At 38.7% G+C, this 26,628-nt stretch overlaps 1 protein-coding gene and 1 long non-coding RNA gene across 2 annotated transcripts; one reads left to right on the plus strand and one right to left on the minus strand.

Annotated features, from left to right (window-relative positions):
- Positions 1 to 39: 39 nt before the first annotated feature.
- Positions 40 to 25,620, minus strand: LOC124865453 (rap guanine nucleotide exchange factor 5-like). The gene is made up of 18 exons (XM_047360546.1): positions 25,245 to 25,620; positions 20,093 to 20,232; positions 19,415 to 19,515; positions 12,447 to 12,525; positions 12,117 to 12,261; positions 11,939 to 12,036; positions 8,800 to 8,830; positions 8,534 to 8,612; positions 6,813 to 6,962; positions 6,265 to 6,362; positions 5,052 to 5,174; positions 4,761 to 4,939; positions 4,488 to 4,578; positions 4,336 to 4,386; positions 3,987 to 4,074; positions 3,793 to 3,857; positions 3,646 to 3,700; positions 40 to 2,358 (listed from the first exon to the last, which is right to left on the minus strand). The coding sequence occupies exons 1-18, from the start codon at positions 25,425 to 25,427 to the stop codon at positions 2,240 to 2,242; spliced, it is 1,875 nt and encodes a 624-aa protein (XP_047216502.1). The 5' UTR covers positions 25,428 to 25,620; the 3' UTR covers positions 40 to 2,239.
- LOC124865454 lies at positions 4,786 to 23,450 on the plus strand. The gene is made up of 3 exons (XR_007037601.1): positions 4,786 to 4,919; positions 7,353 to 7,447; positions 21,799 to 23,450. It is a non-coding gene; the product is annotated as an uncharacterized LOC124865454 (long non-coding RNA).
- Positions 25,621 to 26,628: the final 1,008 nt, after the last annotated feature.

Below are 26,628 nucleotides of genomic sequence, written 5' to 3' on the forward strand. Positions count from 1 at the left end.
GCTTTCCAAATTGAGTGATTGAAAATCAGTCACAAAATCTTTGGGCGGTGCATGAAAAGCTTTTATTGCATGCACAGTTGACAGAGATGGTTAGTCCATGGTTTGACATGTCACAGACAAGCATACAGAAAGGATTAAACAGAAACATGTGAAATGTTAAATCTATTGACAAAACAAGAATGAAATAAATATCAATACGCAGAGTTTGAACATGTATCTACAATATAAATAATCGCTGATAAGAAGACAGACTGATAAAGTCAGTTTATCCAATATGATGATAGGCTGGGAAATCCAAAATATAAAAAGCAAATATTCTATTAGTCACCCTACGAAACACTTGATCACGCCTACCTTATTTATTTTAAACTGATGCACTGTAGTGAGATTACACATTGCACATAAAGCGATTTTTTAGGTTTTACTATTTTAATCCAGAAAGTGCTGTCATTTAATTTTTGCTATTGATTTATATTTCTGTGTAAATTTCAGCCTATTTTGACTTAATTTCTGTTTTCTGAGATAAAGGAGGTTAAATGAGTTTCCAATGCTTTTTTTGTTTTTGTTTTACCAATGATTACAAAGCAAAAACTAAAGCCATTTCCTGATTTCTTTGATTGATTGTCAACAACACAACTGGACGGGGGTCCTTTTGCCAGTGCTTTACAAAAGATTACCGGTATTTTCAACACACAATTTAGCATTACATTCTGCTTTGACAAACCAACAAAATACTGTATAATGTACACTCTTGAGCTTTTGATACTATTACTGCATGCACTGTGTAAAGCCTCCTCTAATAAGCAGCACTTGGAAATAATAGTAAGGAAATAATGCACTTAAAAAATATGCAGTTGGAATATTCAAATATTTAACAATCCTTGTCATAACATTTATTATCTCAAGACATCTTCATGTTGTGTGTAGACTGGACAGTTTTCCTCCTGGAACTACGTTTCATGACTGAGAGAGTGAGCTGGCAAACACAAAGTATGCCTAAGGGACTTTCTTTCTGTCCTGATCTTGAGCCAAATCATCAAAAATGTAAAAATCTCATAAAAAGGTTGTATTTCAGTTTTATACTTTATTTTATTGTTGCTAATTATTGTAGTGCATACAAACAACTCAAAATTGACCTTTGAACTACCAGAGCTCTGCTTTTCTTCATGTCAATTTAAAAGTCTTCACTGGACTCTAGGACTATTCAAAATAACTTCCTATTCTATGCAGACAGTGTCTCAAGATCTCTACAGTATGAAAACTATGTGAGTTGTTATGCTTAGGAAAGTATTCTTTTAATGACTGTTTGTCTTTTGCATGAATGATCTTTATTTTGCCAGTTTAAAACTTCTAAACATGAACCTGATTTGATTTCCATGTCAGCCAAGCTGAGAGAGGATGTTGGAACCATACACCTGCAGAGGTCCAGCCAGGACCAAGTAAAGCAAATGTTTCTGTTTGTTTACATTTTAATCAGTTAAGATAAGTTTAACCTTTCACTTCCTTGACTTAAAATGTTTATGTTTGCCAGTTTTTGTTTATTTGTGTTCTCTCGCTGATCCCAGTGACTATTAGCTGCAGTGTATTTTTCTTTTCCAATCTTTAACTGAAGTGACAATTTTAGTATTGATTCTAAATAAATGTTGATCCTGAGAAATTTGCAGACATTTCCTTAATTCCTGTCTAGCAGGGACATTCAATAGAAAGTTTTAATTGATTTCGATAGATTATGAGATCCATTGTTTAATTAACATTAATGCAATTCAAAGTAAAGTGCAACATTATTAATAAACTGGAAAACTGGAAGTATTTATTGCAGTGTGCTGTTGTCAGAGAACATCTACCCTGACTAACTTCTGCCATCTGCAGGTCATAATAGAATCAGCAGCAGCTTTGAACCCCTGAAGATGTATTGATAAATGACTGCCGCTCAAGGCTTCTGCTGTTGCTGCAGTTCAGCTGCTGGTACTGCAGCTTTTCTGTTGACGTGTGGCTGAATGGATCTGTCACATGGTTGTGGATCCAAACAATCTCTGTGGCCTTCCTCACCTGTGTCTTTCACTGCTTGTTTAGGTCTCTGGTGACAGCCTCCTGATTGAACTACTCCATCTTGTGTTTGAGTCAGAACCGTGCAGACCTCCCAGGATTGCTGACCGAGTCCTGAGCACTATGAGCTGAGACAGTGATGGGTTGATCCTTGGCAATTCCACAGAGTGGGAAGAATAGGAAAAGGTCCTGTCTAAGCACGAGGCTCCAGCCTGTGTGACAGTTCGAACAGGGTCTGCTGATTGTCGATGACGTGAAGGCAATCAGTGTAGGCTCGAACCTCTGAGCTGCTCTTTTGAGCTATTCCATTTCCTAGAAGAAGAAAAGTGTTTTACTTTTAAGCTGCGATAGTACCGATGCACAATATTGTCTTCAAGAATGCCTGAATTCAAATGCCTGAAACAGTGTCCATTTCCCTTATATTATAAATGAAAAAAGCAGTTAGAAATTGGAACCGAAGACATTATCTGATTTTTTCAATTTACAATTCATGCTCAAAGACTGGGTCCCAACTACTCATGTTTTTGTATGGGGGCACAAAGTAAGCAAAGCTGTGTTCAGAAGCACACATTTCATTTTAAATTTCTACTACAAAGTAGGGGTGTGGCTGTGCACAAAGATTATGGTTTGGTATGTTCTTTGGTTTTAAAGGACTGGTTGAATGCTCCTGGCGGCTGGATGTGGACTTTAGCGGATTTTTCTCTAGTATCTGTGACGTTTAAATTCAGCTTGACATTGTGAGGAATTCAGTGAAGTGCAGAGCGAGCTATGTTGTCTTATTGCTGTTGAAAAACGTGTACGCTGACACAAAGTTTTGTTTCGCCCCACCTGTTCTTCTCCATTGTTGCTGCATGAAAAACAATAATGTTCCCAAATAGGAGAGTAGTGATAGTTGGGAGTCTGTTTTATTTTGGTGTCACACAAACATTGTGCTTGTGTATAAAACAACACTGTATTTGCTTGGTACATGTCTGTACCGAACAAAGGGGCTGTACTAGACATTTTTGATATGAATACATGAACCGTTATACCCCTACTGAATAATAGCAACCAAAACATGTTTATCCTTTAGATCAATACCTCTGAAATATTTTACAAGTTCCACCTCAGTAACGTATAATTTCTGCATGGTTATAAAAACTATTGAATTGAATATTATTAATTTTGTCGCACAAACGTTTTTAATATGCACTAATTTTTCAACTAGGGGTTATAATATGGGCAGAAACCTGTGCCATCAGGAACTAAATTTGAATTGCACAGGCTGAATGTGTATTTGCGTGATTTGAAATGAAATGCATTGGTTTGAAAATTAACTGAAATTGAATTCATTGGATTGAAGGATACCATTTAAATATGCAGTTTTCCATTTTTTATGTTAAGTTTTTCATGTTAAAAAAATTGAAAATTCGGGAGAAACAGATTCTCATCAACCTGCACCCTAAAATGAATCATTTCCTGTATATAAAACTTAGTGATAGCTGCTGCTGCTGCTGCTGCAAAAAAAAAAACATTTCTGATGCTTTATAACTCAATAAATGTGTCTTCGTGATTACTAGGTACTTTAAATGCTCATGCATAAGCGACTTGAATACTGACCCACGTGATCTTGCTGACACTCCCGGACAAACCTCGCCATGTCTGCTATCATGTGCTGGAAATAGAAATGAAGACTGTTATTGAACATTTTCCATTCAACGCTGCTGTATGTTTCCTGTGCAGAAGCTATGAAACACAAACACTTACCAACTTCTCGAAATTTACCAGATTATCGTGAAATGTTTTGTTGCCTTCGTGAATGAATGTAATATCTAAAACAAAGGAAAAAAAACATTTTTGAAAGTATTTAAATATGAAAACAAAGAACTGCCTGATGATTCCCTTTTTCCCACTGTTTGACAACTTGATGGGCTCCTGGAGCAGCAGAGTAAGGAACACACCTTTCAAGAGTAGAGGAAGAAATGGGATCTTGGGAGATTTCATCTTCTTGAAGGAGTCCCTGTAGGCCTTGTGGTTCAGAGAGGGATCCTGGGAAAAAATGTTAAAAATGAGCGTAACTCCAGGGATGGATGGGTGTGCCTGTGCATGCAGGCATCGTTAGAAGTGAATTATGGAAGGATTAGAAGCAAATGTGGATATAAACATGATATATTCTTTAGTAATGTAAAGCGTGCTTGTTTTTAGCTACATATGCCGTGTTCGTATTCCCTGGTGCAGCATGGATTAACATTAATGCTCTCCTTTAAGCTGTGAGAGTTACTATGATTGTCTATTATGGTGGTCACTTACTGTGATTGTCTCCAGCTCGGAAAACAGCTTTTTAAATTTTCCAGAAACTTTCTGCAGGGACATACACGTAGATAATTATATTTTCCCACATAGTTCAACTGCTGCTGTAAATATTAATACATTCTTGAAAGAAGGAGAAAATGAAATCCAACCTCCCATGTCTGACTGAGGCGGCTGACAGCAGCAGCATTCAGGCCCATAATGATGGCAAAGAAGTTGTTGAGGTTCCTCTGTGCTTTACAGCTTAAAAAATAAAAAATCATTTAATTATTTCAAGGGGTAGGTTTCAGCAGAATTAAACTACATGCAGCTTAGTGGTTTGCCACAAGAGGGCGCTGCATTCTCATGCAAATCAAGGCTTCGGTTATAGCACTGTTGTATTAAAAGCCAGTCTCAGTAAATCCTTAGTGAGGAAAACTACTAACTGAGCAGCAATCTTGATGAACTTCTTGATGAGCTGGACCCTTTTGCAGAGCGTCGGACACAGCAGCACCTCAGTCATCACCCACAGCTGGACTTCATTGCATCGCTGGAGCAGCAGCTCTAATGGCATTGTGTGACTACTGCAAACATGGCGGCTAAAGGTGAAGTAGACCAGTTCCTGCTGTAAAATAAAGAGGAAGGATTTTAGCAGAGCTACGGGAAGCTCTTATGGAAAGAAACATGACACATTCAGAGGCAACTATTTGTGCTGAAGGATGCATGTAGAGACCAACCTCATGCATCGAGTTGAAAATTGTCCAATCAAAGTTGGTGAGTGCAACAGCCACATCCCACGTGTTTAAATTCAGCATGCGAGCCGTCCTCTGTTGCATCTCTGAGTTATCTGTAAATGGGTTCTGTAGAGGAAAAACACAAATAAGCTGTCTTATCATTTCTGAAGTTCCTCTTAGAACATTTGTTCTGAAAGACACACAAGCATTCAGGCAGAAACATTTTAACAATGTTTTAAACATAAATGGACAGGTTTTACTGATGGAAGATTTGGTGTAAATATAATTATTTCCATTAATTAAGTTAATTTACTTTTAATATGAAAGCACTCAGTTTTATAAAATTACACAAGAGAGATGGATCTGTCAGTAATACCTGCTTTGATTTCTGTAAACTTTATAGATTGAAAATATGCTTTGGCAAGAAAAGACGAATTTATGTCCCACTATATAAATGCTGTAAGTTAAAGCACAAATAGACATGTTATGACAAAAATTTGGGTTAAAGGTTGAAAAGTAATAAGAAGCCTTTTATTTACCATATTAAGCATCAAAACAACCAATCTGAACGTTTGGCTGTTAACAAGTGTCTCCAGCTGTGGATCTTATTGATGTTGTACTGGTTGGATGAGTTGTTTTGTAAATGTTATTTTCCTGGTTTGTGTATTTTCTTTAATTTGCAAATTTGTGGTCTTTTGTCACATGTCCAGTTTCATAATGTTCCTTTTTGTTTATATATGTGTTCCACAATGGTTTGTTCCTTGATGTTTTATGTTTCACTTTGTCTTTAGTGATCATTTGGATCATCCTTTCTCTCAGTAGATTCAGTTTGTAATTTCTTGTCAATTTTCTTTGGCAGGAGTGAAAAAGTCTATGGGACCTTTCTGTTATTCCTTTATGTGTTTCTAAGACAAACCCATCCAATAATAACCCACCAGGACTTCCTGGAGCTTGGCACACAATGTGTCCACATTCAATCTGAAAATGCAGTAAATTATAGATCACATTGGTCAAAATTATTTAAAACGAGGAAGGAATGCCTTAATGAATACTTCCTATTCATTTAAATTTTGCATCTCATGTTTATTTGATGTCTCTTTCTTATTTTTTTCTAAATAAAAAAAAAGCAGTCTCCTGACTCCTCTCCTGGACCAAAACTCCCACCAAATATGCTCGGCAATCTCATGAAAGTCACAAATTGAAATGTCATTCCTACCATGACTTCACCAAGGTCCTTCTTGTATATATGTAGTCTCCCTACTGGCCGCAACGAATTGGAGAAAACTTTGTCCTGAGGCTGCAGCAGGAGTCTACCTACAGAGAGGAAAACACATCACAAACAGCAAAATGTCATTAAAATTGAGTCAGATAGCCTGCGAGCATCTCTCAGCGCTCAGAGATAAGAGTGGGAGACTCTGCTTGGAAGAAGCCAGTTACTTCAGTCACTGAAAACAGACACTGGCCTGCAACACTTTGAACCAGGCATACAATTAACTCAGCTGATTTTGTGCCACATATGGCCTGAACAACTGATACAGGCATAATCAGAAAATGCAATCTCTGAAAAACAGGTTTTTACTTATAATAATCTGTACCTGGGTGGTGTTTGGATTTTAAACTATAGGGCTTATAGATAATCCAAATTGTGTAATAAAAATAGAAAAAATGCACCATATTCTGCTGTCAGACGTTACTCTTTAGGTGGGATGTGTAGCACCATGAGTCACCTGTGATGGTTGCTTTGTCAGTTAGAGTGGTGTTTACCTCCAGGATAAGTGATGGCCACAAGTATCATCTTTGATGCAGGGACATCCATCCTTTCAGCTACTGCCTGCAATAGCTCCTGAGCCATCACCTCAGAGCGGACCTTTGCACTTAGGTATGAGTCCATGGTGACATACACACGGCACAGAACTGGAAAAGAAGAAATACAGTCATATTCAATAAATTAGAAAGTTATTGACAAGTAACTCAATGAACTAAGTGAAAAACATATAGATTAATTATTAATGGACTGATGTTTTCAAGCCTTTATTTCTAGGAAAAGTTTGTTTAATACCTGCTTAAAAGCTTAAAGTACTTTGAAACTGACAAATAAACCTCATTGGAACATGCAATCTAATCTATTAATGAGCTTGTACTATAGAATGTGGTAAATGTCCCTTTTACACCTGATTAAGACTGCCCCCTGGTCTCTAGTACCTCAAAGAGGGTCAGAACGTGTCTGAAAACCCAATCTAGAAAACCTAATTTCAAGAAGAAGGTTGCCATGTGCTCATATTGTTGCCAATTTATTGTTTTCAGTTCTCCCTTCCCAACCATACTGCTGCACGCCATCTGTCAGGAAGCACTGATTGTTTGCAGGACCAACATGCAGATCAGGAGCTTCGAGTCACATGGTGAGTTGATAAGTTCTTTTAATTAAGTAATACAAGAGACCTTACAAACAGGCAGGGCACAGAACATGGAGAAGAGGTTAAACAGTACGATCCACTAGGGAAAACAGAAAACCAGAGAGAGTAAATACTGAGGTGAGAAGGAGAATGGACCAATGAACCTAGGGAACTAATCAGGAGGAATATGACTTCAGGGGAATACCAAGACATCTAAGAAAACAAAGAAACTAACAAACAGGAAGGAACAGATCTACAAGGAAACTTAAAACTTCTTACACAGGGATCTAAGAATCTAAACACATGAATAAATGGTTAATCAAATCAACCTGAAATGAATAGAAATAACAACAAATGAAGAACAGGGTAGTGCAGAGGGAACTGATAGAACTCAAACTTAAAACCTATCAGAGGTGGATCGTGACACCATCAGAACAGACCATCAGTACATTCATGAGCTTGTCAACACCATGAGAGATTGCAGGTGAGAGGGTTTTCTGTACAGAGCTCTGTGCACATATCTCAGAAAGTGTAAATAAGAAGGATAATACACAAAATTCAAAACCTGTGTTTTTCACTGATGTTGGTGAGCTGATTACACAGTCTCTGTAGTCTATAGATGTTATTTATGAGCTAACCCAAAACACTGATCATAATTTCTCTCCTCCTTTTCATGGTTATAATACAAAGTTAGGACTTGACAGAGTAGCAAAGATGTTTTACATTTCAACTTTACATTTTCAACTGAAATGAACATCACAACTGCCAACCACCCTATGTGCATTTTGGAGGTGTGTGCGTTTCTCTACAACTGGGAACTGTGTTAATCGAGGAACCCATCATGTACTGATTTCTATGTACAAGGGTTCTGATCACAGTACTGCACTGGAATGGAAAATGTGGTGACATAAAGATGCTTGGTGACCTTCAAATTCTCTAATGATTAGTCTACGCATGTGTAGATGGGTCACACGTTATGTACTTTTACTGGAAAGAACCCTATTGTTTCAAGAATGAAACATTTCCCTTCATTCATATTGAAAATAACATGATGGGAGGAATGTGAAAGGAAAGCCATGTTTCAAGGGTTACCTTCCTTGTTCTCCCTCTGTGTGCTTCTGGATCTCAGCCCATACTCTTTCAAGCTCAATTGGTGGAAAAGAGCTCTGCTCTAAAATAAAAAAAAAAAGGGAAACTCCTGGATTTTAACACACATTAAGCATTTTGGTTTGAGCAACTGAAGAAAAACTTCAGGACATTATGGCCTTGAACCCCAGATATTGTTTAGGGCACAGACAGTTCTGTTTTTATAAAAACCTTTCTGCTTTAAAGAGAGCAAACAGAGGTTTCTCACGTACATTTCTGTGAGGCGAGTCATGGTCCAATGTGCTGCAAAAAAAGAAGAGAAAAAGTGAAATGCACAAGCTTTCACAGGCACAAAAAGACTCACTGCTCTGCTGATGACAGCTTAACCCTATACAGTCTATAATCAGTGTAAGCAGAGTATGTATTTATCCACTACATCCTCTGCAGCGTTCCGTCCATTACCTACGCTCTGTGTCAAGTAGAGATTAAAGTGTTTAGCAGATTTTAAACATTCCAATATGATCTCTTCGTTTCATCATCCTATTCTCATCAACCTGTCCTGGTTGGCATGATGTATAGCCCTGTGCCTGTTATCATCCCTCAGCTTTCATGGGTTTTGTATCCCAATAGGCATGTTGGCACAAAACCTGCTCTGAGGGATCCCTCCTTAGGGGCCAGCAGCAGCAGCCTTGTGCTAATGAAAAACCTGATTCCCCCCTTCATGTCTAAACAGCCCTCGTGTTTAGTCCTACAAAAACAGCATAGTCATTGTGCATATCTGTGAGAGTTTTGTTCTCACTGCGACCCTCCATCATTTGACTTGAAGTTCAGTTTGCACATAAAGTTCAGATGGAACAAGATCAGGAAGCAGGTTGGGCGGAAGAGGCCTCCTTCTATAAAAAATGACACCTTTACCCTCAGCAGCAAATTACCACTGCAGTGGGAGCAGCCAAGCTTGTCTCTATCTGAGTGGGGACTGATTGTGAAAAGCTCATAAATACATGATTGTGTCAGTGGGTAACACCCACTGATGATGGGGTGGGGGTTGTAGTTGACCCTTACAGAATATGAACATAAAAAAGGAAGACTCGGATAGCATTACTAACAGGAAAGGACTGAACTGTATGCAAACCAATATTCCCAGGGGAAAACCTTAGTTTGGTGGCTGAAAGAAGGAGAAAGAGGGAGATGGGCGTGGCAATGAGTCTGGTGATTTAGGGTTTGCTCAAATACCAAAATGCCACTTTCTGTTCATTTTTGATTCAAGAAAAGGTTAAATTCTTACAGCAAAACAACACTTTAGAATTCTGTAATAAATGTTTCACACATCATGACCAGATACATTAGTTCATCACATTTATTGTATTCACTTTTTACATTTTCCAGGTATACTAAGACCTCTTTACAAAGTTATTTTAAAGATTTTGAAATATGTCACGCTGGCCAACTTGCATGAATTTACACATGAACTGCCAACTTCTAATGACATTTTGACTATGATGCATTTTTATTCCACATAAGCATAAAAAATACTGCATAAAACCTAAACTAATAACATAAATTAACTTTTTTTATCTGCACATTTTAGTCTATGAAGAATGCTAAGTGGAACACAGCAGCATGCAATGGCACATTTCTCCCTAGAGCCACCTTCTATGTGGCAATGTCATATGTGTATAGAAAGGAATAAATCTGGCATATTTTAACCAGTCAGAGACCTTGTAGCCTTTCTGTTAGACCCCTGCTAAGAGTAGCGTCTGGTGCTGTTAGACTGTCCCCATCCTGGCATGATTAAAGTTTCTGAGTATTCCTTCAGGCTGACCTTTCCTGTCCAACCACAAGATCTCACACTTTGTGGAGCTGTCTGCTGGACTTCTACAATACATCTTCTTTATCATCAACACTCTCTGTGTTTGAGGCCGGAGGGACTCTTCTTTCACTCTGCGTTAAAGAGCATCTTTCCGATGTAATTGGACACTTGCAAACACTCATCTCTATCTCTTAAACTGCCTTGCAAAAAGTATTTTCACCCCTCAGCATTTTCCTTATTTCAACACGTTACAACCACAAACTTCAACATATTTTATTGAGATTTTATATGACAGACCAACGCAAAGTCGTCCATAATTGTGAAAAAATCTCACCTCCACATCAACTCTTATTAGCTTACCTGTCTATCCTGAGGAAAATACCCCGCAGCATGAATCTGCCACCACCATGTTTTACAGAGGGGGCTGTGTTTAGGGTGATGTTCAAAGCTTTGAATATTGTTTTACAAGCACATCCGGCTTGAAACGTCTTCACAACTTTATCTCTGACCTGTCTGCTGTGTTTCATAGTCTTCATTATGTTGTTTGGTCACAAGTGTGCCTCTAACAAACCTCTGAGACGGTCACAGAGTACCTGGATTTATGATGAGATTTCATTATACCCAGTACTCACTGTTTACTGATTAGGAGTTCTCTAAAAGCATTTGTTTACCTTCGATTTTGTTGTAGGGGTATCGTAATAAAGGGGGCTACCAGAAATTACACATTTATATTTCTAATTACTTTTGACAATCCTGTACCATTTTCCTTTCCCTTTACTATTACATACTATGCCGTTTTGGTCTATCACATAAAATCCCAAAAACATACATTAATGTTTGTTGTAATGTGAAAAAATGCTAAAACATTTGTAGGATATGAAGACTTTTGCAAGATACTGATGTAAATAGGGTGACCTTGACACAAACCTGTCATATGTATCTGCTTCTTTTTTTTTTTTCAATAGTAAAAATGACTGAATTTAAATATAGAGGATTATTTTATTATATATTTTCAAGGGACAACACTGAAGAGATTATGCTTTCATACAATGTAAAATAGTCAGTGTAGGGATTATATAAAAGTGTACATTTGCTGTCCCCTCAAAATAACTCAACGCACAGCTATCCCATGAGGTTTCCATGAAGACATAACATATTTACAAAAATGTGAAGGGTAGACTCTTTTGTATCTGATTTTCACATAAAGAACCACACTCTGGAATAACTTAACAACTTGTGTATTTGATCCTTGTTTGCTTTGTTGGTTGCACAGTGGAGAGAGGATATGTGCATGATTTATAGGAGTACGTTTCTCTTATGTGATGTGGCAAACATTTCCAGCAGCTGGTCGTTATGGCTTAAAAATCCTGAATTCCCTCTGTCTCCAAGATGATAAAGAGCAAAATGACCTTTAAAACCCCAGAGCACAGAAATTACTGTACAATTTTTGAATGGAGTCATTGATGAGAAGCTAAAATAAGGAGGCCTGAAGAGAAGAAGTCTGTCTTTGTATTCAGAAGCTCCTCTCAGGCCACCAATGTGTATCATTGTTAATGGATATTGCACACATCACATTGATAAAATACGACATAATTACTTACTGTCTACGTCTCAGCTGGTAGAGTTTCTGCAACTCCATCACATCCTTCTCCAGGGCCGGGTGCTCATAAAGATCATCAAACACGTAACGGTACAAACTCTGGAAGCAAATCTGTCTGTTATCATTCTACATATATCATGTCACATTCAACCCATTTCCACAGATGCCATATTTCCCACCTTCAGGAAGACTTTGACGTGCTCTTCCTCTCTCAGGACGTCTTTGCAAAGAGACATCCAATGCCACACCAGGTGCAGGACTTTCTGTTTCCTTTCCAGAGCCTCTTTCGGGTCTTCTTTAACTCTGTGCGGCTTGCTGCAATAGCTGCATTTAGGTTAAAGATCCAAGTTTCTTACATTTCTGACATAGCGGGATGATTCAAGGGTGTATAAAAATGAAAGCACTTGTGCTTTTCTTTAAAACACAATTTTCCAGCTGTAAAATGAATGTATGTTATTAGGTAATAATATTTGCAATGTTTCTGCAGAAGCACCTTTATACAAGGATATTGTCCCAGAAGAGCTTGGCATAAATCACTTGTTGACATGAACACTGGGTATGTGAGCAGAAAATCATCCAAAAGCATATCTGCAAAGACACATAAACATTCATAAAGGACAAAAAAATGTTACTTTTCAGTAGTAAATGTTCAGAGAGAGTTTTTCCTTTGAAACAGGTAAGATATCACAGGAAAACAGGCTTATATGCTGCAGGAACACAACCTCATTAATGCAGCGGTGTGAGTGAAAGAGCAGGAACACTACCAACCCGACAGCTGCATGATTAATATCCTCTGAACTGCTCATACAGTTGGGCTGCACTTATGATTCGTATGGCCTACTTGTTTTCATGTTCCACCTTAATACCACAAGGAGAGCTCGTTCATCAGTGCCATCTAAAATAATTTAGAGAATGCTAAGCAAAGGAAAACGTGAAAAACCTCTCTTAGGAATAAAAACAGTTTGTAGTCTAAAAGAAATAGAAATAACATCTTCAAACATTTTTGAAGAAGCCTTTACTGGCATTATCTTTGGATTCACACACTGGTTACTGCAGTTTGAATCAGTGAAGAAAGGCTAATAAGGTGATGGTGTTAGATGATTCTTTGCTAACTTGTGTTTTTATTGTCTTTTTCTCACTGGCAAAGAAACAATCTGATATAGATCAGCCATCATCTTAATCTGGTTTTAGATGCACATATTTTGCCCATGTATCATTATGTGATTAATTCCCCGTTTTGCACATTTAAAGGTTATTCTTTATATTTAGTGCAAAGTCATTTAACATTTTTATTATACATGGGTTGGACAATGAAACTGAAACACCTGTCATTTTAGTGTGGGAGGTTTCATTGCTAAATTGGACCAGACTGGTAGCCAGTCTTCATTGATTGCACCAGTAAGAGCAGAGCGTGAAGGTTCAATTAGCAGGGTAAGAGCACAGTTTTGTTCAAAATATTGAAATGCACACAACATTATGGGTGACATACCAGAGATCAAAAGAGGACAAATTGTTGGTGCACGTCTTGCTGGCGCATCTGTGACCAAGACAGCAAGTCTTTGTGATGTATCAAGAGCCACGGTATCCATGGTAATGTCAGCATACCACCAAGAAGGACGAACCACATCCAACAGGATTAACTGTGGACGCAAGAGGAAGCTGTCTGAAAGGGATGTTCGGGTGCTAACCCGGATTGTATCCAAAAAACAAAACCACGGCTGCCCAAATCACGACAGAATTAAATGTGCACCTCAACTCTCCTGTTTCCACCAGAACTGTCCGTCGGGAGCTCCACAGGATCAATTTACACGGCCGGGCTGCTATAGCCAAACCTTTGGTCACTCATGCTAATGTCAAACGTCGGTTTCAATGGTGCAAGGAGCGCAAATCTTGGGCTGTGGATAAGGTGAAACATGTATTGTTCTCTGATGAGTCCACCTTTACTGTTTTCCCCACATCCGGGAGAGTTACGGTGTGGAGAAGCCCCAAAGAAGCGTACCACCCAGACTGTTGCATGCCCAGAGTGAAGCATGGGGGTGGATCGGTGATGGTTTGGGCTGCCATATCATGGCATTCCCTTGACCCAATACTTGTGCTAGATGGGCGCGTCACTGCCAAGGACTACCGAACCATTCTTGAGGACCATGTGCATCCAATGGTTCAAACATTATATCCTGAAGGCGGTGCCGTGTATCAGGATGACAATGCACCAATACACACAGCAAGACTGGTGAAAGATTGGTTTGATGAACATGAAAGTGAAGTTGAACATCTCCCATGGCCTGCACAGTCACCAGATCTAAATATTATTGAGCCACTTTGGGGTGTTTTGGAGGAGCGAGTCAGGAAACGTTTTCCTCCACCAGTATCACGTAGTGACCTGGCCACTATCCTGCAAGAAGAATGGCTTAAAATCCCTCTGACCACTGTGCAGGACTTGTATATGTCATTCCCAAGACGAATTGATGCTGTATTGGTCGCAAAAGGAGGCCCTACACCATACTAATAAATTATTGTGGTCTAAAACCAGGTGTTTCAGTTTCATTGTCCAACCCATGTAGGCTCCAACTCTGCTTTAAGGCTTTGGCAACAAGCTACAGAAATAAACAGCCGAACAATTTTGCGATAAATCTCTATGGATTATGTATCAATTATATAACTTCTCTCTATGTTTACTATCTTGCCATGTATGTTGGTTATGGCTGTGATTAATACTACTATATTGTAAATATACTATATACAACATGTAAGGGATACTTGTTGATAATTTATTATTTTTACTTCATCACAATGTCCTCATCCATTATGGGCATTGACAGAAAAAGTTCATCTGACAGGCCAAACATACTGTCAGCTTGCAGACAATATGCAAGCTGACAATGTATATCCTTATATTGTGATATAAATTAGCAACCTATAGTCTCCATCCCTTTTCCTACAGCAAGTTGAAAATATAGGCAGTTATTAACTTGTCAGTGCTCCTTATGTTCAAATCAGAAATTTGAGAATCATGAAAGTCAAATAAGGGACAAATGTTTGTTTCATATTTTAGGACCAGCCTTGTGTAAACAGGCCTGACACCAAGAAATGTAAATTCTTTCCTTTAATTTCATACCAGCTTCCCGAGCCTTTGTGAGCGTTCCGGTCTAGAGGACTCACCGACATCATTATGTTAATCTGTTCAGAGCAGCTGTGCATACATAACTCCCCTCTTATGAGGGGGTAACTCCCTCACACACATCACACACATATGTAGTAGCCATAAACAATACAGTGACACAGCTTTAACAGAAAGTCTGATAAAAGCAGGGATCTGGAAAACCCACTCACATACTGCACTACTTTTACACAAATACTACTCCCAAATCCTGTGCTTTCTGCAAGGTTTGTAAAGTTGAAAAACCAAATAAATATTTAATTTTATCACCTAAAGTTGAGTTCTCTAGTTTATAATCGATTAGGCAGCAACACTTCAGAAGAATTGCATTGGTTGCATTAATGCATGAATTCTTCTGTATAATGAAAGATCAACAATCTGTTAGGTGAGGTTGTGACTCCACATTTATTATAAATGGCTTGAATCAAATACATTTCATTTAGAGTATTACATAGATTTTCTGTTCTGCTGTCAATACTTACAAACCTGAACAAACTAGCTTCCTTTTAAAGTAATTGCTAAACTGATTGAGCCGATTCTCTTCCAGGCATATAGTTAAATCAGTCAACCCTTTTTATCAACATGCTTGGCTTTTCTTACAGATCAATGCACACTATAAGCTAAACACACCAATGGGTAAACTTTTTTCCTAGAAACAAACAAGGGTCCTTATCTTTCAACATGATATTCATTCACCTAATGCGGTTTATTTTCTTTTAGGAATAGTGATTATCATCCGTTATTGTCGTACTGTCACGAAGCGCCATGAACATCCTGTCATTACAGAAACAAATGGTCTAAAATATGTTTCTGTGAGCTGGCTGCTGTATGCAGCGAAGGAATCACTAACTGCATTTCAAATTGAGCTCAAGAAACTCCTGCATAGCATTTGTAAATGCAAAGGAAGGAAGGAAAAACATCAGACCTACACTCAGTTGTGGTTCATGTTTGCTTTCCCCTTGAACATGCCTGTGGAGCTTCCAGAAAAATGCCTCGTCTTGCAGAAAGAAGGAACTCTGCATTCTTAATGCTGAGAGCTGAGTATTTGCAAATGGTTGCAACAGTTTCCACTAGTGTCTTGTGCTGGATGTACAGGTACATTTCAGTGAATTAGAATACCATTAAAAGCTTCATTATATGAGTAATTTAATTCAAAGTCCAAAACTCAAATAAATATATAGATTTATGTGACACACTGTGTGTTAAACTGTTTCTTTTGGTTATTTTAAATAATTATGGCTTACAGCTAATAAAAACTCAGAATACAGTTTTTATGGATATTAAAATAATACATAAAACCAATAATAAAAATGATTTTTAATACAACAATGTTGTGTTCTGGCCTATACAATAATGGAAGACTGTTGATAGTAATTGACACCCTACAAAAGGAGGTACACCTAAATTTGATAAAGAAGTTGGCTGTTCAGAAAGTGCTGTATTCAAGCAAGGATAATGGCGATTGAAACGTTTAGTGGACGGAAAAAGTGGTAAAAAAGGTGCACAACAGGCATGACTCCAGCTTTGAGATGATTGTGAAGCAGAACTAATTCAAGAGTCTGGAGAAGATTCACAAAGCGTGGACAGCAGCTGGAGTCAGTGCTTGAGGAGCCACCACACACAGATGTGTGTAGATCATTGGCTACAACTGTAGCATTTCTGGTGTTAAGTCACTCCTGAACAATCCATTCTGATTTCCAAAGCGGCTTACCTGGGCTAAGTAGGAAAAGAATTGGACTGTTGTTCAGTGGTCTGAGGTCTTCTTTTCAGATGAAAATAGTATTTTATTTGGAAATCAAAGTCTGGAGAAAGAGTGGAGAGGTAAAGAATCCAAGTTTTTTGAGGTCCTCTTTGAGGTTTCAACACTCAATGATGATTTGGGGTTTCATGCCATCTGGTGGTGTTGGCCCATTGTGCTTATTCAAGTATAAGTTGAATGCATCTACCAGGACATTTTAGAGCACTTGATGCTTCATTTATCTGAGAAGCTTCATGGAGATGTGGGTTTTCTTTTTACAGCAGGACTTGGCACCTGCTCATACTGCCAAAGTATCAATGCCCACTTTGCTGGACTAACCTTTAACCTTGCCTGACCTATACCCCATACAGAATCAATGGAGTATTGTTAAGAGGAAGATGAGAGACACTATAGCCATCATGAGCTGGGGTTCTGCCAATAAAGATACCTGGGCTTCCTGAAGCTTACATTTTGGTACTAAAAAAATATATTTTTTTATTGTCCTTAATATTTTTGAGAAAATACCTTTTAGTAATTTTGGCTGTATGCTATAATCTTTCAAATTAACTATTGAAAAACACAATTGTGTATGAATCTATACAATATAGGAGTTTCCCTTTTTAATATGAATTACTAAAATAAATTACATTTGGCTTCTATTCTAAATACTGACATACACCTCTGAACACACTAAAGTTCTGCAAAAAATCAAATCATTGTGTTCCATTTATAAGAGCCATACCAAACACATCAATTTGATGGCTGCTCAAAGAAAAATGTATCTGAGGTTGATGACATCAAAACAACTAAGTCTACTTTGCCTCTTCAAAGCTGAACCTCCAAGGATCAGCTCAGCGGCAGCATCAAAGCAATACCAACTCATCCAGGCAGACACATACATACAATCCCAGCAGGAGTCAGACTGCTAAACATCTCTGAGTATAGATTTGTTGCTGTTCAGGACTCCTCTGGCTGTTTAGCGCTGGGATTTCACTCAGTACTGCTTCTGGAGGAGTACCCTTAGTGAGGTCACAGAAAGATGGACTGATGGTGAATTTAAGCCATTTATTTATGTCAGTAGATAAGCACTTTCATAACAAATGTAATTCTTCTCTTCTACCATAAAAATGCAATCCTAACAGGAAACTAACATTGATTTCATTCAGTTCTTCTACTGATCATGATCTGAAGCGTCACTGATGATGCTTTCATCTTTTAAGGAAAAGTAAATCTTTACTGTCTCTCTTTTCCTTCCTTTTTTCTGCTTTCTTTCTCTCTTTGTCTGACAAAGACGCTGTTTCGCTGTTCTCAGTCATCCTCTCACATTGAGCAAACATCTCCAGCTACAGCAACAGAGGGTCTCCTCTGCCTTGGCAACAGTGTCACATTATCATGTACCTGCTGGGATGAGAGGAAATGTGTTGATTTGTCGTTGCTGCAGGGCTGGAGTGCATGTGGCGCGGTCTGCTGCTGTCACAGCATCGTTCATCCATAGATGTTTTGGATTTGATTTGGGATTGTGATTTGACCTTTCTCTTACTGTTCTATAGGTCTTATTCAGTTTTTTCTCTAAGCTAATTATTGTTAGTAAGTTTTTGCCTTTTTAGTCCATTCCTTTGTGTGTTTAGTTGTTTTAATTTATTCTTGTGTTTTTGTCAAATTTTTATTATTTCTGTTACATCTCTGTTTATCTTTTCCCATTGATTGATATTGCTTCGTGTCCCAGCTTAGCCCTATCTGTGTTAATTAGTCTCTTTCCCTCCGTCTTCTCATTTTGAGCCGCTTCACATTTGCTCTGATTGCTCTTCTGGTTTGCTTGTACTTTCTCCACCCTGCCTCTGTATTTATTGTCACTGATTCTCATTGTTCTCTGCTGGATTCTCCTGTTTGTCTGCCTGTTTCTGTTTATACATATTTTTGTGCTTGCTTGATAAGGATAACTGATTTGACCATTCAGTCTAGGTATCCCTTCATAAACCTTTTCTATGTGTTTTGTTGTTGCCAATTGTTCCTGAAATCCATGCAGTGCTCTCACATACATTTTAGTGCAGCCATACGTACTATAAATTAATAGCTTTAAATAACAATATTGATTAAAAACACAAGAATAAAGAACAGAAACCCCAAATATGCTTTCATCAGTAGCCTCAAGCAATTGTAATGTCACCAGAAGAATAATAGCTTGTTTCTAGGAAGGTAGATTTTATCTGGATTAAATAATGATTTAGAATAAAATAGCAACACAAATACAATAGGGGCCATGATGTGTTGTTCTGTAGTTGACAAACTATATCTAAAGTGAGTTTGATTTATTTTACGGAAAACTCTGGTGGGTAGCTTAGGAAAAGGGCACAAAACGGGGCAGGGAGTGCACATGATCAACCCGATGATGTTGCCTCAAGATGAACTGCAGATCCAGCTCATCATTAAGGCAACTGTTTCTCTTTCATTTTTTTTTTTTGCAAAAAGCAAGCTTTACAGCTAGTATTAGTATTCAGTGATAGATATCAAAATGCCTTTCCATACCCTGACAAAACAAAGTTTAGAGAAGAGGAGCAAAGTGTTAAAGTAGGTATGCTGACCTGATTCTTTCCCCCGGGTGGTCCCTCGGTCGTCCTCCAGCGTTGTGTCATTCAGCAGGTGCTCCAGGATCTTCTCGGGGGTCCCTGACACGACCATGTACCTGTCAGACACAACAGAGTCAGCTGAGGAGTCTCTGCCGATGGAGGACAGAGACCTGCTGCTGCTCCATTCCTCCTCTCCCTCTGTTCCCTCATCGTCTATGTAACGAAAGTATGGGACATCAAAGGTGGGCATTGTCTCCGGTTCTGCTAGGCTGGTGCCGGTGCTGCTGCTCTCCTCTGAGCCCTCCTCGTCCTCCTCCTGCTCCACCAAGGCTGCATGCAGTAGCAGCAGCCCGTTCTCCTCCTGCAGGTTCAGGGGCTGAGGACAAGATCCCATCCTTGAAGAGTTGCTGTGCCCTCACGCCGGCTGCGGTTACTGCTGCATGACAGCCTTATGCATCCACTCTGGTGCGTTGACGACAAGGAACCCCGTTCTAGATGAATGGGAAAGCTGTCTCACAGCCCCATAGTGCTCATTTATATGTATTTAATGTAGTCATTTATGAGTGGAGGGCTGAGATGTGGGCATGCCTGAGTGAGTGTGTGATCGACAGAGCTAGAGGAGGAGGAGGATGAGAGAAGTGCTGAGAGAGAGAGAACTGGGAGCGGGAGGAGGGAGGGGATAGAGAGGCTTACCTCCTGGTCCTTGCCTTTTCTCTCCCTCCTCCCTTCGACCATGCAGATTGCGCTGACTGGTCTGACAACACTCTCCGGAGAACGAGCGCATCGTGGCCCCTCTCCCTCACACACAAGCAGACTGCCTCGTCACTCTGGGGCTGGAGAGAGAAAAACAAAAGGGGGGAGGGTTGGCTGAGTGTCATAAAGGAGATTCCCTTTTCTCCCTCTCACATAAATCACCTCTTATTTCCATCATAATACACTGTCAAAAGCAGCGCTGAAAGAGAAAGAGAACGTCCATATATCATTATTTGGTCCTTATCACAAGAGTCCATTCAGGGATTAACATAAATATTCAAATGACTGATTTATGCACAGATCCAATTAAATTATCGGGGATGCCCAGGGGGGAGTCTGTTTGAAGCTGTCAATTGGTTATACTGTGGATACTAACAATGGTCTGGACTTCTGCTTAGGCTTTGATCCACGTAGTAACTTGTAGTGATGAATTTATCTGAAATAAGGTGTATTTCTTTCTTTTTCATCATTGTCAACAATTCACAATGTTCTATAGGTCCCAACACCTTTGTGACATAATGTAACACTAGCTCAGACAATCTCTCTTTAAAGAGGCATACATACTGGGTAAAGTACATGACCTTAATAATCAAATAAATCCAGTCGGGGATGAAAGGTTGCTTTTGAACAAATTTTATTTATGAGGTTTAGGACGTATAGTTGAAAAAAGATAGACAATGCCTTGCAGAAATGCTCACTTTAACCTTTACACACTTTGTCACCTTACAGGTATAGTCTGTCTTCAATGTATTTTATTGGGCTTTTATGTGATGGATAGAATAATGTGCATAATTGTGAAGTACATTTTCTTTACAAATAAAAATGTTAAACCTGTGGCTGGCATTTGGATTCAGACCTGCTTTATGTTAATTCATCATCCGGAAAACCGAAGAGCACGGAAGAACAAACCTCCCAAGTCATGACCATCCACCTGAACTGACAGGCTGGCAAAAGAAAGCATTAATCAGAGAAGGGCCCAAGAGAACCATGGAGGAGCTGCAAAGATGTACAGCTCAGGTGGAAGAAATTATTAACAGGACAATCATACCATGCCCTTCACGAATTCAGTTTTTCTTGAACAATGGTAAAAATTAAGTCATTCTTTAAAAAAAGAAGCTTAAAGACATCAACAAACGTGGGAGAAATGCTCTGCTTAGTTAAGACCATATGACTTTATACACCATTCATAACACACAGTCTCCATGGGAATGCATGGTGGTGGAAACACCATTCTTCAACAGGGACACGAAAGCGCTACATAGTCTTTGTAATTTCTATATTGCACACAAAGGAAATCACTGCTTTAATCCAGACCTTTACAAGTTTTAGTTTAGTAGTTTTTAGCTATTTTTGCATTAACACACTCATGCCTCTCCCACCAGTGTAAAGAATACAGGAATTAGGTTTTGACTGTAAAGCATTTCTGTAGCATGGTGGATGCTCCATTAAAACAATTTTTCAAAAATGTACAACCCCCATGTCCAAAGCTTAATACATTTTTCTCAGCTTTGGGGATTTTTATCAAGACGTTTCTCCAGCTTTTAACTGGAAACATCCGAAAACTTGTGATTAAAAGTTAATTATGTTTGTTCACAATTCAGCCATGTTGTATTCTAATGTTTTGCCTTCATTTGTATCTTTTACAGCCTCCCCTCTGAGACTCTTATTGTGTTTGCAGTGTAATGATTCCTGATAGAATCTTGACAGTACAGCACCAGGATCTGATATACTGGTCCTAATGAAGATTTCACTGTATGCGCACTCATGCATCAGCTCCCTTCTTATGGCTGCCTTCTCCTGTCATCAACCATCAGTCAACGAATCACCTCTGTTCATGCAATTAGCCAGAGCTGACAGGCTGGAAGTGGCTGCAGTTTGCAGCCTTAATTGTGTTTTGTGGAGACAAATACAGGGTGCTTCTGTTAGACATGACTTCCTGGCACATTAACACTCAACCAAAAGACACACAGAGATAAAAAGACTATTGGCTGTAAAAGCAGAAGGGATGTTCACAAGTGCACAAGATGGAATATTAACTCACAAACATGCTGGTGGTATCTTGAGTGAATTATGACTTTGAGCGAATCTCATAAAGCTGTTCCAGCTGATCCCAATATTACCAGTATACAGGCACACAGAAAATGTCTCATGTGTATTGACAACCATGAAAGGGCGGAGTCACTGTATTTCTGTACACAGGATCTGAACCATGATGAAAATATGATGGTTAGTTTCCTGGTTCCAGTGAATGACATAACTGCTGGTTCCATATTTTCGAGCAGAACCCTCAGGTGACAAACATTGCTTGCTTTTAGCTTCACTGCAAAATGTTTCTGACTCAAAGCCAAAGTGTTGATGTCCCTGTCCCCCTCAGAATTAATTATTGATCTGACCACAGCTTATCTGGGCTAATGCTCTGTGTGCAGTGGGATCTAGTCATAATGCAAAAAACAAACAATCAAACCCCTGAGCCGATGACTGGAATGCAACACAGGTCGAAAGGATGTTGAGTCAACACTACCACAGAAGTCCTCTTAATAAACATAACCTCACGTTTCTGCACAAAGTCACGTTCCTCAGATGTTTTCTGTCCTCATTCGTGTCTGGCATGTATGGTATGAGACACCTAAGAGGGCCTGCAAGGTGTCAGTCAAAGTTCTTCCTCCAGTAACAGTGGACAACGTGATGGCAAGAAGGTGAAGAGTAGCTCAGTTTCTCAAATAAATCTTTTCATACTCTGATTCAAATGGTGGGTATTTACTGTAGAAAGAGGACAAGAAAGCCAACAGATGGAGTGGAATACAGCAAAGCCCACAGCTCCTGATTTCAACTTAGACATGCAGTAGAAAAGCCTTCTTTACCCTCTGAAGGCAGAGCACCATCTCAACTAGCTGAGCTACTCAGCACCCCCCAACATGCATCAATCAGTTGTCTTCAGCTTATCCAGGACTTAGGTTTAGGAAAGAAACACAGAGATCCCTTTCTCCGGTGTCACTCTCCTGCCTATTTTGGGGGAGATCCCAAGGGGATGTAGAACCTCTAATGGGTTCTAACTATGTCCTAGGGTCTCCTCAAAGTTTGTTTTAATTTATTTTTATAAATTGCTTTTGTGCAATGTTTTAATTGTAGTGCTATTGAGTGTTTTGAAATGTGAACTTGCCTGAAACAAATGCTTTCTGTTAGTTTGATGCTTTTAAAAAATATTGTTTTGTTGTTTTCTCATTTTGTCTGTGAAGGCCACATGTGATCTGTTTACATAGCAAACAAATTGCCTTTTTGTTTGGTTTGGTCTGGTTTTGGTTGAGAGAATGCAATATTACAAGTAAAAAAGAAATCATCTCACCCTATTATGCTTTCACATATATATTTAACATAAATCAGTTATGATAAAATACACATGAAGCAATATTATGAGATTAATTGAATTTAGAAATGACAAAATTATATCCTAGTTTACTATTTAGAAAACTCACTTTAAAGTAGATTATTTAATATTCATGAGCCTTCTGCACTAAACTCTATCAAACACTTATACGGTTATACAGTCTGACCTCAGATAATGTATGAGTCACACGTTATACAGTACGTGTTTGGTGCACTCCAGCACCAGTTTGAACAACTTTGCAAGCCAGAAACAGGATAATCTCAAATAATACTTAGATTTGTAGATCTTGTCAGATACTGTATTAACCTTAGGTTCAACTTATGTGGCGACTCTCAGTTGAATTTCATATGAACAGGTGCCATGCCACAACTGGAAATTTACAGCAGGAAATAGAGTGCTGCCTTTATCTACAGTGCTGACATTTGATCGTATTCAGATCGGCGGTGGCTTAACACAGGTGGTGGACTTTTACTGAATACCGAACAAACGAGGAGATCTGGCCTTGTTAGGGACAAAAGGTCAGAAATCTGACGCACGGGAACCCACCCTGAGACCACACAATGTGCTGGATTTACGGTCCAGCCAAAGACGTCAACTCTTCCTGCAATTGTCTAATAGTTCGGCAAGCAGATACAGCTGGCAGGAAGGGAGAAGCTAAGCCCAACAGGGCTTCGGCCAATCAGATGGCTCCTGGGCAGCTATCAGGCGTCTGATGTAATGTTTTTTTTTTTAAAACAGCACAGGCAGGTGAGAATTAAAAGTGTGAGCACTTACGCTTTTAGGGGTGACAGATGTTAGAAAAGCAGTGCCATACACACAGTATATGACTGAACCCTCAAACTACATATAATGTCATTAATGATGGTGTCCATGCCAAATATGTCATATGTATACAGTCACATTCAATAAATATGAATATTATTGAAAAGTTCATTTATTTCAGTAACTCAGTTTACTAAATTTAACACATTATATAGATTATTACAAACAGACTGATGTTTTTAAGCCTTTATTTGTGATAATTATGATGAATTGAAAACATCACATTGAGATTAAAACTTTACATCAAACCAATGAATAAAAACATTTTCAAGTTTAATTTCTGCTTAAAGGTTATTTTCAAAAGGTGCTTTTAATCTGACGAGTCTCATCGGCACACATATATTATAATTTGTTGAATATGATTGTATATATCAAGTTACCATAACATACCACATATAGAGCTTATAGTCCTAAATCATCCTAAGCGCACAGAGGATTTTAGTTCACTGTTCCTCTTTGGAAAGAGATCCGAGCATTATTGCATTTCCATTTCTGTGCAATATTGATGTAATCACATTTACTTGCAAGGTTAGTCACATGTTTGCAACAATATTTCTCTGCTTCAGTGGTTGTTTTTATTACCAACAGATTTTTATATACTCTTGTACTCAACATATTTTCACAAACATAAATAAATATATTTTGGTATACACTTTTCCTTAAATCATGTATTTTTGTTTGTTTCTATTCGGGAATTTCCCCTATAAAGGACAAATAAAGGAATACTCTATTATTTTACGTTAACTAAAAATAAAGCATATAGCATGGAGTCAAACAGAGCTGTACAAATTATATTAGCAGTCTGATTAATTGTAGGTGCTAGAGAGAAATCAGTGAAGGATGCAAAACAGATGTCTGCATTGTAAAACTCTTATCGTATCTCACCTCAGTTGTCATCTCTGGGCCCTTGCTGTGGTTTTGCAGGAACCTGCAGCCATCCTTCGCCAGTCTCTGGACCAGTTCTAGTCTGGACACGTCCTCCTTGTCATGCAGGATGCACTTGCTGCCCTGCTGCATTGCAGGGGACATAGAGAACATGTACTTGAGGCCACAGTCCCACGACATCATCAGCTAACAACCTACTGGATTTACAAGATATAAAGTGACTGAGCAGCTCCGAAGCATGCACTTGATTGTGTCAATGTAAGCCAAATGAGGAACAGCTAGGTCTGTCAGAGGCATTTAAATAAATCCCAGGTGCTGTGCACCATGTTCAGAACTATAGAAGACCTCCTCAGTTGGACTCCAGGTATCTATCTGCGTGATGGGCTGTACTACAAGTGAAAGACAGAGTACCACTATGTCAACGATGTACCTTTCACCACATGGGAGGGGAGTGGGTTTGGAGCACAGAGGAAACATCTGGTGAGCCAGACAGCCCAGAAAAGGAAGTTTCGAAAACTCCCAAGCAGGAGAGAGTCAGGATTGGGCAGGGTAACAGAAGGTCAAACTTGTTAAGGGTGGAGATGTATTAAATATTTTACAGGAGACAAAAGAACAACTTTATGTGTAAAAGCTATGAAACCATGCCAGCGTATTGTGCAATGTGTGGTGGAAAAACAATCAAAGTGGATTACCAAAGGACAGCATGATTTTTGGTAGTCCAATTATGCTACCTCCTGTGAATACACTGCAAAGGTTGCCTCACAAATAAAATACAATTTTAAAAACCTTCCTCTAAATATTTACAAGTACTGGATCACAAATTTGCAAAGGACCAAAGTCCAAAGAAAACATTTCAAAGACCCCTTAAAAATGTCGACCAAGATCTAATTTAAGGAAAGAGGAAAAAGCCTGGCTTGTTGGAAAAAAATATTGAAATATGACAGATGAGTCCATTTTTGTTCTGTCAGAGGGACGTATTTTTTAAAACCCTCCCAAACATTTGGATGTGAATAATCCCAAAACAGCTACAAGTTCTCAGGGTATGATGACCTTAATTAAAAATACCACAGTTTCACAGTATTTAACACAAAAAAGTCAAATCGAAATGCATAACAAGATGTTTTTTTTAGAAAAGAAAAGCAATAACTGCCTCTAACTGAATATGATATATCATTACAGTCACAGTAATTTTTATATTCTGATACATGGACTTAGCAAACATATAGAAAAATCACTTGAGGGTCACTGTGGCTCAGTGGGAAGATTAGTCATCTTGCAGTGGATAATGTATGGAATTGATTCCAGGTTTCTCTTCACCACATGCCGATGTGCCCTCGGGCAAGTCATTAAACCCCATGTTGATTACTATTTAGTGTATTTGTGT

Source organism: Girardinichthys multiradiatus, chromosome 3, assembly GCF_021462225.1.
Source record: "Girardinichthys multiradiatus isolate DD_20200921_A chromosome 3, DD_fGirMul_XY1, whole genome shotgun sequence".
In the NCBI taxonomy this organism is placed as follows: Eukaryota; Metazoa; Chordata; class Actinopteri; order Cyprinodontiformes; family Goodeidae; genus Girardinichthys; species Girardinichthys multiradiatus.